The 14,258-nt window shown below is 32.8% G+C and overlaps 1 protein-coding gene across 1 annotated transcript; it reads left to right on the top strand.

The window, feature by feature from the left end:
- Positions 1–1,923: 1,923 nt before the first annotated feature.
- On the top strand, positions 1,924–4,306 carry LOC131627553 (uncharacterized). Its single transcript, XM_058898395.1, has 5 exons — positions 1,924–2,505; positions 2,589–2,699; positions 2,982–3,137; positions 3,317–3,558; positions 3,852–4,306. The coding sequence occupies exons 1-5, from the start codon at positions 1,983–1,985 to the stop codon at positions 4,173–4,175; spliced, it is 1,356 nt and encodes a 451-aa protein (XP_058754378.1). The 5' UTR covers positions 1,924–1,982; the 3' UTR covers positions 4,176–4,306.
- The last annotated feature ends 9,952 nt before the right edge of the window (positions 4,307–14,258 follow it).

Here is a 14,258-nt window from a genome sequence, read left to right as displayed (position 1 = left end):
AAACAACCTCTGGTTTACCTAGTCACTACCCAATGCAACCTTTATCTTAGAACTCCATCCAAGACAAGAGAACCTCTGCTCACTCCCTAGTGATACCTAACTGTTACAACCCTACAACAACTATTTAAACAATTAACAAGAAAAACTAACTTGATCTTGCTTTACAGCTTCAATCAAGAACATAATACTCAACTCTTACCTACAGGTTTCGAGTGAGAACAATAACTTCTCTTACTTACAGGTTTCGAGAAGGAAATGGCAGCCATCCCACAACCTGGGTGGTCTACCTTTACAAACCCTAATGACTACATCTTTTCAATACTCAGTTTGCTTACAAAACTAGGTTACAAAGGTTTCTATTTATAAGCTATTCCCAACTGGACTTGGGCTTACAAATCGCAGCACTAGCTGTTACAAATCAGCAGATATCTTCTGCTAAAAGAAAGGTCTTCAATCACAAGTTTCCTAATTTATCTCCTAAATTAGAAACTGCTGAATCTTCAATATTCTGATTTGATTCTTCAATATTCTGACTTGATTCTTTTGACCTTTAAATCTGCGCCACATAGGATGACATAATATTCCAAAGAATATTCTGTATCTGTTGAGTATCAAACTGAATCTTCACTCCAGTTCTGCAGGCGCGATGTCATGAGTTGATGTCATGACATTCCATATAACATCTTGCTTTTATACCTGTTTTGTTCTTTTATATTTGCAAGACTTATACATTCTATTACATTTTGCTGCTATTATATTTTAGCCAAACTTAGATGCCAATCAACTGATAAAAACATCAACAATGATGTTAAAATTAGATCTTTTTACTCTACCTTTGAGAATAGGAAATCCGAGGCATTTGTCCAATGATGTAGTATTCATAATGACATTTATTATGGTAAATTGATTCATTTTTGTCTGAGGAATGAATGAGGAGTAGAAGACTCATAACCTTGCGATGTTGATCTTAAAACATAAAACACAACTAAATTTGTCAAAGAATGTGACCATATCTTTGATCTAAGTCTCTTTTAGCCTTAAAGAACACAAGAACATTGTTGACAAAATAAGATGTAACATTTAAAGACCCTTAGTAGATATGAAAATAAGCTTCCAAGAACCACTACGAACAACATTTGTGATGACAATAGAAAGTCTCTCATCGCAAACAATGGAGAGATAAGGTGATAATAGATCCCTTTGACATAGGCCATGAAAAGGCTTGAAAGCTAGAAATTTGTTCACATTCCACAAAATAGATAAAGTTGAAGAGGTGATGTAGTGCAAAATGATATGATTGGTAATATGAGGAAATCCAAAATCCACCAAGCAACTTCTAAAGAACTCCCGATTAATGTTATCAAAAGTCTTTACTAGATCTAGTTTGAATGTCACTTCTTCTTTTTTCTTCTTCGTTTTATGCATGTAGTGCAAGAAAACTGTTTTGGTAGGGGCTAATAACAATGTCTAGGAGGGATCGTAACCGATTATAACTCGAACTTTGTTAATAATTTTGTACACTATATTACAAAGATTTACCGGCCTCAATTCTTTAAAGGTTGTTGGAGTATCCACTTTAGAAATAAGGGCTATAAGTATTTCAAATATAGTTCGATCAAAAACTCATCGGAGAAAGCTTATTTGACCAAATTATAGATATCATTATCCATAATATGACAGGATTGTTTCAACAGAAAACATCAAAACTCATCGAGACCTTAGACTTTAAAAGCCTACATTGAGTTTAAAGTGTGAATGACTTCCTTTTTTATCATATTTTTATGAATTATTATTCAATTTTTTTTCAATTATTTTAATTTTTACCACTAATACTACTTTTGTAAAGTAGTTCAAATCCTTTTTCTATATAACGTTAACTTCATTGCGTTAAATTGTTAAAATAAATTATAATTTTGTAAGGAGATGTGTTTAAATAAAGATAAACAGTCTCGCGATGGCGGAGTTGTTTTTCCTCGTGATTAATGGCTTCTTGTATTTTAACACTGAGATCTTCTTCTTCTTCCCATTCATTTTCCCGCGTAAAACCGTTACTTCCACCACCGAACTTCAACTCCCATTCATCTTCTTCTTCACCATTAATCAAATTCAAAACCCATAATTTCGGCATCGACGTGTTGCAATCGGAGCCCAACCGTAGTTTGGTTACAAAAGCTATCGGAGGGAATTTAAATTTGAATTTGAGTTTCCCTCTGATTTCTCCTAACGACCAATGGGGAAACTGGACCGCTCTCTTCGCCGCCGCAGCTTTCGGAATCTGGTCGGAGAAAACGGAGATCGGGAAGACAGTGAATGGAGCTATTGTCACTATTTTGGTTTGTCTTGCTGCTAGTAATTTGGGGATTCTTTCCGTTGATGCTCCTGCTTATGATTTGGTTTTGAAGTTTCTTCTCCCTTTTGCTATTCCTTTGCTTCTCTTTAGGGCGGATCTCCGCCGTGTAGTCAGCTCCACCGGCGTACTTCTCTTGCCTTTCTTGCTTGGTTCAGGTAACTAACTAACTAACTGTCGTCTCTATTTATATTATAGTGATCTATTGAACTTGATTTTTTAACCTACATTATCATAACAGTTGCAACTACAATTGGGACAGTAGTAGCATATCTACTTGTTCCAATGCGATCACTTGGTCCGGATAGTTGGAAGATTGCAGCTGCTCTCATGGGTAGACATATTGGTGGAGGTAACTCTTGTTTTATTACCTTCAGTTCATTAATCAATAGAGCAGTCTTTAAGGATGTGCAAGGCGCGTTACCGTTCATAGTCCAAAATTTGTCACTATTAAACCATAACTATATAGGGCCTCTATTAGTTTTTCTGTAATTGACCTTTGGCTAATTTACGCAGGGCTTCCAAAAAATTAAGACGGCCCTGTTAATCATGATTGCTGGAAGGAAACATTTGTATCTTTAATTCAACTTAGACATGACTTAACTTAGATATTATTGTTTTCTATATTGTGCAGCTGTCAATTATGTTGCCATATCTGATGCTCTTGGTGTTCAACCCTCAGTTTTAGCTGCCGGCTTAGCTGCAGATAATGTTATTTGTGCACTGTATTTTTCAGCATTGTTTGCATTGGCATCTAAAGTGCCTCCAGAGGCCTCAGCATCAGTAGATGGTATCTCAAATTTTATTATAATATCACTATTAAATTTGTTAATTTATATTTTCATTTGACTTGAAATTAACTTGTTATTATAAAGTATTTAATGGTTTCTGTGTAATATTTATACGCTACTAGACTATGTGCCTCTGTGCATCAGAGAGTTCACCTAACTGATTATTTTTTCTTGTCAGATGATGCAATGAATTCCATATCTGGGTATGGTGACAAACTTCCAGTGTTACAAATGGCCACTTCTCTTGCGGTGTCTTTTGCCATCTGCAAGGCTGCTACTATTCTTACAGGGTATTTTGGAATCCAAGGGGGTACTCTGCCATTAGTAACAGCAATTGCTGTGATATCTGCAACTGTATTTCCCAAACCATTTGCTTCTCTTGCATCCTCTGGTGAAGCTATGGCTGTTATTCTCATACAGGTTGGTTGTTATTCATCATATGACTTCTTCACTTAGCAAGTTCGTGTTTGGATTGACAGTGATGAGTTTGGTGAAATCACATTGGCACTGTGATTTTGTTAAAACTCTAACATGTAGCTCTTGTCAAAATTATGACGGTTTACTGTGCTTTTGTCTAATTCAGTGTCAATCGTGCACTAAAATCATAAAAGAAAGTTATTGGTAATTCCAACATTAGAAAAAGACTAACAACATATTCATTGTCAATATCATCCAAACTGATTGGTTAATGGTTTGTTATTTGTGAGGAATAGGTATTCTTTGGGGTGATAGGTGCAAGTGGGAGTATAAGGAGTGTGATGAACACAGCACCAAGTATTTTTCTATTTTCTTTTGTTCAGATAACAGTCCATCTTGCTTTGATACTTGGATTGGGAAGACTTTTTCGCTTTGACTTGAAGTTGTTGCTCATAGCATCAAATGCTAATGTTGGAGGCCCAACAACAGCTTGTGGAATGGCAACTGCAAAAGGGTGGAAATCCCTCATTTTGCCTGGTATTCTTGCTGGTATATTTGGAATTGCCATTGCCACTTTTCTCGGCATTGGATTTGGTCTAAAAGTCTTGCAACACATGTAAAAAGACCAATGTACTTTAAATGCAAGCAATCTATGTACTATATGATCGGTTCCCGTTTCTAGCTTTGGAGAAGCTTGAAGTGAAAACTACAAATTTGAAAATAATATAAGACTAGATTGCATTGAAACCAATTTTTTAGGTGACACTCATAGACATTAACAACAGAAGTTCATCAATTAACAGTTATTAGTTGCAGCTCAAAAAACAAAGGTTCTGATAGACAAACTGAATTTTTAATCTGCTATAGGGATTGATTCCCAGATTAATAGTGGACTCGCATCGAATTGGAATTGTGTATCCTCTCCTCTTCATCGTATATGTGTGTGTTTGGTGATGATTAATAATCTAATGCTATTTTGTGAATCGAGTAAGATCAAATAAACACATAAATTTCGAGGAAGAATGCAATCAGTCTAGTCCAATGGTGAAGAGTCTCCATATTGAAAAGGATATGATCTCAATATATTTTTATAACCTAGGGCAATCCTCACATAAGCGGGTTTTATATATGGTTGAATTAGAATTACACATTTTGAAGAGGAGAATTTCTCATTGCACCTATATAGGGTGGAAAACATCCATGAGAATCCCAAAAACACTCAATTTTGCATTATTTGAGATATATATATATATATATATATATATATATATATATATATATATATATATATATATATATATATATATATATATATATATATATATATATATATATATATATATATATATATATATATATATATATATATATATATATATATATAGGGGACGACTCAAGTGAGAACACTTGGTTATTATGAGAAATGAGAACAATAAATCACGACCATTAAATTTTGATTTTAATGGACTGGATTGGTTTATCTTTCTAGAATCCTTAATATTTAATTTAAAGCAACGTAGAAAGAGAAATCAATCCAGTTCATTAAAATCAACAAAATCAAAATTTAATGGTCGTGATTTATTGTTCTCATTTCTCATAATAACCAAGTGTTCTCACTTGAGTCGTCCCCATATATATTGTTAAGAGTCCCACATCGGACAATATATGGCCTGAACATGTCCTTATAAGTGGGGGCAATCCTCACCCTACAAACCGGCTTGTACCACACTTCTTAACATGGTATCAGAGCCTCGTTTAAGATCCGGTGGGCCACCTTCTATGGTTTCCGCTATCGGGCCACCCACCATTTATTTCCACGCTCCAGTTGTCTAGTCCTGGGCGTGAGGGGGTGTGTTAAGAGTCCCACATCGGACAATATATGGCCTGAACATGTCCTTATAAGTGGGGGCAATCCTCACCCTACAAGCCGGTTTTGTAGGGATGAGTTAGGCCCAACCACACTTCTTAACATATATATATATATATATATATATATATATATATATATATATATATATATATATATATATATATATATATATATATATATATATATATATATATATAAAGACACTCCAAATTTTTTTTTTGGGATTTTGGTTGATTCAGATATGCATAATCTAATTAACCAAAATCCCAAATTTCTTTTGATTTTATTTTAAAAAGATATTTATTTATAATATAGTTATAATATAATTAAAGTGAGTTATTATTAATCTACTATCTACTATCTAACATATATTAAAAGGTTGACCAAACTTCCTAAATTGTCCTTTCCTCAAAATAAATTTACACTACAAAAAGGACAATTTGGTAACTAACAAAATAACCCTTCATCTTTTTACCTTTTGCACCAAGTGTTCCACTCTCATTGGTCCACCAACTTTCTACAACATAAGACTATGTACAATGGGGGTGTTGAATTTTTTTTTCAATTGTTGAATTCATGCAATGATATGTTTAATAGCTTGTTTAATATGACGTGGATTACTTTGTGTTGAAAGAATTCAACATGTTGAATGAATGAGAGTGGAGGCCACATACAATATTTTGCAAAATCCTATTGGTTGTTGTGATTATTTGAATTTTCAGTGTGTTGTGAATGGTGGTAAAGTAGAGTGTTGAATTTTATTAAACAAAACTATTGTAGTAAGTAAAAGTTGAATGTGTGTTGAATTATTAGGTGGAGGAGAGACAAGATGATGTGGAGTATAAAAAGTGAAAAAGTAGGGTGTTGAATTTTTTTTTTTTTTTTTTTTTAATAAAGGCCAAAATATATTAAACAAAAGAAAATAGTACAAAGAGGAGGGGGGACCAAACCAAAACCCTCAAGAAGAACAAAACGAGAGAAAAACAAAATAAAAGATAGACAACAAAAACACACGAGATAACTCATATCAAAGAAACTAATGAGACGTACGGTTGGAGGAACCTACCTTGAAACCTTTGCACGCCTCAGGCGGTTTCTTCTTGTGCTTCCTATTTCTTGGAACCACCAATTGAAATGGTTGACTAGTGTTTTCATCCAAATCAACAATCTCATCTCTCTTATCCATGTTAGCCCAAGATTCACTAAGAAACTTCATAGCTTGTTGAGCATCTGAATCTGAATCTCCATCTTGATTCTTATCAATTTTACCTTGATCAACTAAATCACGCAAATTTTCATTTCCCTGGGCACCCAAGTCTTCTTGATGCAACACATCAATACTCACAGCATTCCCATCAACGGTGGTTTTCAAACAATCAACAAATCCTAAAAGAGGATTATTATCAACACATGTAGCATTTTCACATTCAACTGATTCATTTCTTAAATCTTCATTCTGAGACTTATTCCCTGTGCGTTTATGTTTCTCCTTAGACACCCTTTTCTCTTGATCCACTTTAATAAGTTTACAAGACGAAAAACTATGACCAATGTTATGACAATGCGAACAGAAAAGAGGCAAATTTTCATACTCAACGTTAACAAGAAACGCAAAATCTTCTCTTTCGACCCACAATTTATGTCTAATTTTAGCAGATAAATCAATATCAACTAAAACTCTAGCAAAATGTCCAAAAGATCTCTCTAGAGGGCACTTACTTGTTGCATCATCCAAACACATTGGCGTTCCGAGACAACTAGCAATAGCAAAGATAATATTGGGACTCCAATATTCTTGTGGCAAATCAAGAAAACGAATCCAACATTGAACTGTTGTCTGTTTGTGGTTATGAGGATTAAAGTCAGGAGTCCAAGCAAAAAGTTTGAGGAAACCTGGCTTTAGGTTCCAAGAAAGCACCGCACGAACACGATGTACATCTTCAGCAGAAGAAAAAACAAATTCATAGAAACCTCTTCCTAAAGAAACAATTCCCCATTTACTTAACCATTGTAAATAGTCTAATACACTATCTCATTTCCTCTCTCCTTATAAAGTACAATTTCAATTGAAAATATAATATAGTTGCATATTTATGATTATTATTCATTTACAATTGAATCATTTATTTTAAATTTACATATTTTTAAATATATTTTATACAATATTAAATAAATTTACATGATATTAGGTTGTAGTTTATGGGTCACTATCAACATAATACATATTTTATTTATTTTTTCAAATGTTATAATTCTTTTTATTCTTTTTCCGTCTCATGGATCAATTTTTTTCTTTGCTTAATTATTTAATAATTAAGTAATTCATTTTAGATTTATTTGTATAATGTATTTTTTTAATTTCAAAAACATAATACACTACCTCATTCTCTTTCTCTTTATAAAGTACAATTTCAATTAAAAATATAATATAGTTGCATATTTATGATTATTATTCATTTATAATTGAATCGTTCATTTTAAATTTACATGTTTTTAAATATATATGATACAATATTAAATAAATTTACTTGATACTATGTTGTAGTTTACGGGTCACTATCAACATAATACATATTTTATTTATTTTTTCAAATGTTAAAATTCTTTTTATTCTCTTTCCGTCTCATGGATCAATTTTTTCTTTGTATAATTATTTAATAATTAAGTAATTCATTTTAGATTTATTTGTATAATGTATTTTTTTAATTTAATTAGCATGATGAAAAATGTACTTATCTCACGGGTCACTAACAAGAAAATATTTATTTTAGTTAATCAATCATTATTTTAATTCAAAAGACAAAATCTTTATTTTTAAATATTAATTTTTTCTCCATCTCACACTACAAGAATTTTTTTTTTGCGACATATAGGTTGCGACATAATTTTTAAAAAATCGGAAACATTGTACGACGGTTGTAGGCCCAACTGCCCTTAAAAAGAAAATTGCGACAGTTCAACAACGGTCGCCCCCAAATATATTTATGGTTATTATTTGAAGATTCTAAATTACTACATATTTTTTTAGTTATTTACACAATATCATAATTAAATTACCCATCCTCAAAATATATGTTGTTGAAATTAATTTTTTTTAATGGTTAATTTCTATTTTAAATATACAATTTGGTCAAACTTTTTATTTCATATTTTTTTCATATAACTCAAAAAATACTACACCATAAATAATGCACCCGTGCGACAGCACGGGTCTCTGACTAGTAAAGAATAACTTAAATACAAATTGCTATAAATAAGGAATAAAGAGAATAAATAAAATTTTAATTTTGTAATAATTTATTTGTCACAAATTATAAAAGTAATTATTTTTTAAATGACTACAATATTATGCATTATAATTAATGAAATTATCATGTTAAAAATATCCTCCTATTGACATTATAATTTTTAATTTATATTAACTTTTTTTCTTTAATTAATTTTATAAAAAATAATGTGTTGATTTAAATATTTATTAGGCTAATATTATTATTATATCTTGATTATAATGGTATATATTTAACTATATATTTTAATTAATGCAATTAATTATACTATTAATTATATTGATTCACCTTGATTTTAATTTTTTAACAAATATTGAGTTATTTCGGATATGCATATCCCTAAAATCTCAAGACCAAAAATTAGAATATTTCGGATATGCATCTCCGCAGTCACCCTTTTCCCAAAAAAAGTGTGTCTTTTGATATGCATATCCAAAAACACATTTTTTTTTATAAAATAAGGTGTCTTCGGATATGCACATCTGAAAACACCCATTTTTTAAAGAAAAAAGTGTCTTCGGATATGCACATCCAAAATATAGGGGTATTTTGGGAATTTCACCGCGGGTTTGTGAGTATATAATCTGCCAATTTATGTTGAGGATATCATTTTTGGTTATGCTAATCTCTCTCTTTGCGAGGAATTTTCTAAGATGATGCAGGCTAAGTTTGAAATGAGTATGATGGGAGAATTAAAATTCTTTCTGGGAATTCAAATTGACCAAAGACCAGGCGCTACGCACATTCATCAGAGCAAGTATACTAAAGAACTTCTGAAGAAGTTCAATATGCTTGATTGCAAGGTAGCAAAGACTCTGATGCATCCAACATGCATTATGGAAAAAGAAGAGGTAAGTGGAAAGGTATGTCAGAAGCTATATCGTGGTATGATAAGTTCTGTTCTCGATTTAACTGCTTCTAGACCTAATATTTTATTCAGTGATCATTTGTGTGCACGTTCCAATCTGATTCAAGAGAATCTCATCTAACTGCTGTTAAGAGGATTCTCTAGTATCTGAAAGGAGCCACTAACCTAGGTTTGATGTATGAGAAAACATCAGAGTATACCCTCTCTGGCTTCTGTGATGCAGATTATGCTGGAGACAAATTAGAAAGGAAAAGCACCTCTCGAAATTGTCAATTTCTGGGAAACAACCTGATCTCATGGTGAAGCAAGAGGCAATCAACAATTTTTCTTTCAATAGAAGAAGTTGAATACATCTCAGCCTCTTTATGCAGTACTCAGATGTGATGAATGAAGAATCAGCTGGAGGATTGTCGAATTTATGAGAGTAACATCCCTATATTTTGTGATAATATTGCTGCCATTTGTTTAAGTAAAAATCTTATCTTGCATTCTAGGGCAAAACACATAGAGATAAAACATCATTTTATCAGAGACTATGTTCAGAAAGGGATTCTTTCTTTAAAATTCATAGATACAAACCATCAATGGGCTGGTATTTTCACAAAACCCTTAGCTGAAGATAAATTTTTGTTTATTCTGAAGAATCTGAAAAATGGATCTTTGTCCAGAGTAATATCTCATTAGAATTAGAATATGTTTTAACTGTTTAGTCAATGTCGGACAAAATGAGGTTCTTCTTTAAACAAAGAAATACATTCCTGTTTATATTCATTCAAATACCTCAGTCATCGGAAGATGTTTCTGTCAGAAATATCCCTGATCAAATGGAGATCTTCTGATCTTCTAGATTCTGAGAATATTAAAGGTGTCACTCAGACTTGATTAATGTGTGTAACCTTGGTTATGCAGATCATTATTTCTACCAAGTGTTACTCGAGCAGTGTGTCTTGATCTATTGGAACTGATTAGAATCAAAATATGATGATCATTTATTACTTCTCATATCTTCTGATTTCCATGCACTACCTACTCTTTCTTAATACCATGCACTATTAATCAACCACTTCTCATCCTTCAAATCCAAGAAATAATTCTCCTTCTTTCTTGAACATTTTTACTCTACATAAACTCATTCGTTCATTTATTCTGTCATCCATCAAACCTCATCTCAAGCATTCAGTCTTTATTCTCTCTTTTCTTCCTTATACTCCATTTCATCATCAATAAAGCTTTATTTATTGTTTTTGAACTTCAGTCTTGGTTCTTGCCTCCTATGTTACATGTTATTTACTAATTAAAACTTTTTGATTATGACAAAAAGGGGGAGTAATAGATGAAGTCAAAATTTTGATGATTAATAATCAAATTCTTGAAATAAGACTGCTCACATTTTCTATGCTCTCATAAAAAATGTGTTTTTGTTAGAAGTGATTTTGTCTTTCAGGATATCAAGAACTCTGAGTGTAATTAGGCTCTGAAAAGTGTTAAACAAAGAATATGTTTTGGAATCAGATTATAAGAAGATGCCATACATCATCAGACTTTGAAAGATTTCATTTAGGCTCTGAGTTTTATAGATTGGAAATCAGGCTCTGAAATTAAATTACCAATCAGGCTCTGAAGATGATAGATCTCATGTTTCAAGACTTTGGAAGATAGTATCTGATCTATTGGAACCACGGGGAGTTACCCATAACGGTTCATAATCAGGATATCTGATCTTTATCAAGTCTCAGACTCAGGGGGAGTGATGTGTTCGCAAGCGCACAGATGTATCGAAGTAATATAAAAAATTGTCGAACCCACAGAGACCTACTGTAATATATTGTTGCTTTGTAAAGCTAAGGCTAATGAATGTTCGATTGAGGGGAAACTAAGACTAAAACAGAAATAAAATAAAATAAAATAAAGATTAAGATAAATATAAGAAAAGAGAGACCGAAATGTGGATTTCGTGTACTTCGGGAACTCTGTAATTCGTTGACTTATAAAAATGTTAAAAACATATTTAGTAGAAAATATTAGCTTTAAGACTAAACCTTACACTCTCGTGGTTTTGAATAAAGTCACGCTCCTTAACCGTAGGATTTTGCTCTCGCTCGTCCACTTAAATCAAGGATCGCATTTTGAAAACTAAACAAGTTCTAATTAATCCTAAAGCGCTCTCGCTGAGTTTAGGATTAATGCCTAGTTTTTACTATCCGGTTCGACCCCCACGCACTCGCAGTGCCGGTTCGAACCTTAATAGATTTCCCACTCTCATGACGAAATCATGTCAAATAACCTCTCACTCTCGTGACAAAGTTATTTGAATTAATATTAAAAACATAAACCAAAATATAATTTTATAACAATAATTAATCAGGCCAACATAATAATTCCCGAGTCCCGTCAGAGACGACGGTCCTCACATACCGGACTCGAGACAATTTAGCTAGACATTAAATTAAACTTAAACAAACTAAACATGGTAATTTAAATTAAAGACAACATGTTAATGATATTAAACAAAGAAGTAAATAATAATAAGCAATACTATAAAGAACCTGTAGGAACTTGAAATAAATGCATAACTGAAATAACTTGATTCATGACGGCAAGATTTTAATCCAAGCAATTACAAATATTATAGGTCTAATACTAATGGTGTGGTAGTTCCTCAATGTGAGAAACTACCACTTTTACAAATGTAATCTCTGCTTAAATCTACGAACAGCGCTTTCACGCATAAAACTTGGATGATCTGAAATGTGAATGTTCTTCCCTTTTTATAGTGAAAAATCAATGGAAGTTACTTTTTGCATCATGTCATAAGTAGTGGGAAGTTGGAGGAAGATGGAGATAGTGGGAAGTTGGAGGAACTGGGCTTCATAAATTAGGAGAACTGGGCTTCCGTTTCTATTCGTGGATGCTTTCTAGTTTAATGAATTTCTCGCATGTGCCGTGCGTAACAGCGTATGTGTCGAGAGGCACACTTTACTTCTGTGTCGGGCGGGGTGAAGGGATGTGCCAGACGGCACAACCTTCTGTTTAGCAGATTTTTTTGCAGACACTTTTGCTATTTAGCAGAAGTGTGAATCTTTGGCCATTTTCTTCATATTTCTTCATGCAAGCTTGGATAAAAGTAAATACCTGAAAACATAGTGAAAATACCAAAGTGAAGCAATATAATAGATAAAAACGGTAAATTAATTCATGTAAATCGAGTCAAATAAATGATATAATTTCGCGTTATCAGGGAGTTTCACATACAAAGGATAAGTATTTATTACCCTCTATTCTGAATTTCTTTCTTTGATTATATACAAAATTGTGTCATCAAAATACATAGTTTTGTCATCATAAAAAAGGGGGAGATTGTTAGAACAATAATTGGCTCTACAATATATCTCTGAGTTTTGATGATAACAAATGAGTATGTTTGTATGAAAAATTTTGGTACTCAAATGTTTGTTGCTTTGAGCGTTTAATAAACAGGTTCTGAATCTGATGAAATGTGTGGCCAATACATCAGAAGATACCAAGTTTCGCATCTGCGCTACACACGTTCTTATGAACAGTAGCAAAGCTTCAGAAGCATCTGAAGTTATCACTCTAATACGAAGTCTGAAGAAATCAATCTGAAGACCAAGTGCTGAAAGAGTCTGAAGACGCAGTTCTGAAGACTCTGATGACTTTAAGCTCTGAAGATTCATGTTTCTGAAGACAAATGGTTCTGAAGACCAAGTGCTGAAGATTCTGACGTGGTTCTGAAGACTTGAAGTTTTGAAGATCCAAAGCTTATTTTCTTTTCTTCCAACTCATGATGTGAGCCTCTGAAGTTCAAGAAGAATAGAAGATAACGTTATCTAGTACGAGGTACAAGGTACAAACGAATATTTCGTTCCACTATCGAGAAAGGACAGACGTTGCATACTATCTTGTCTCCCACTACGATCAAGCCGTCAAACTTCTGAAATTTCCAGAATTACCCTCCAACGGATATATTATTATATTGGCTATATAAAGGGCTTGAAGACTCAAAAGAAAGTTGCTAATTCACGATCATATCCATTCTTGAAAGATTAATCATAGCTTTATACTCTTAAGTCTAGGTTTTGAAATATATAGTTTACATGCAACTTGTATAGAAGCACTTATATTGTAAACAAACTCTAATTCAAACGATTGTTTGATTGTGCCTCAAGAGATCTGTTGGTCAGTAGTCTTGGGAAGTTCAAGACTAGAGAGTCTTAAAGGTTGTTAGTCACTTGTGGTTGCTTATGCAGGATTGTTAGTCACTTGCGGGTAGCTTGTGCATTGTATTGTTAGTCACTTGCGGGTAGCTTATGCATTATTAGTCATCGGCAGTTGCCCATGCATTTGTAATCAGTTTGGTTATAGTGGTTTAAAACCTCGACTGAGAGAGGCGAAATCACCTTGGCGGGTGGATTAGACTAGCTTGGGAATTTCTCAAGTGAACTAGTATAAACATACATTGTTCTTTCCTTCATTCACTATACAATTATTATCAAGAGTAAAGAGTTTGCTGTTAAGCGGGGAGTTGTTTTTTATCAAAGTTTTGTTTATTAAAAACTCTATTCAAACCCCCCTTTCTAGCGTTTTTCACACCTTCACTAATATACTAAACTAATGTGCTTTTTCACAAATACTCATTACAAGCTAACTTAAACAATTG

The sequence above is a fragment of the Vicia villosa genome, unplaced genomic scaffold (assembly GCF_029867415.1).
Source record: "Vicia villosa cultivar HV-30 ecotype Madison, WI unplaced genomic scaffold, Vvil1.0 ctg.000368F_1_1, whole genome shotgun sequence".
Taxonomy (NCBI): domain Eukaryota; kingdom Viridiplantae; phylum Streptophyta; class Magnoliopsida; order Fabales; family Fabaceae; genus Vicia; species Vicia villosa.
The sequence above is the reverse complement of the archived record's forward strand: the minus strand, read 5'-3'. Positions and strand labels throughout refer to the sequence as shown.

Excerpts from the sequence above, each read along its gene's own strand:
- LOC131627553 (XM_058898395.1), top strand. The coding sequence starts at position 1,983 with ATGGCTTCTTGTATTTTAACACTGAGATCTTCTTCTTCTTCCCATTCA. Across the intron at positions 2,506-2,588 it reads GCCTTTCTTGCTTGGTTCAG|TTGCAACTACAATTGGGACA; the intron begins GTAACTAACTAA and ends TTATCATAACAG. Across the intron at positions 3,138-3,316 it reads GGCCTCAGCATCAGTAGATG|ATGATGCAATGAATTCCATA; the intron begins GTATCTCAAATT and ends TTTTCTTGTCAG.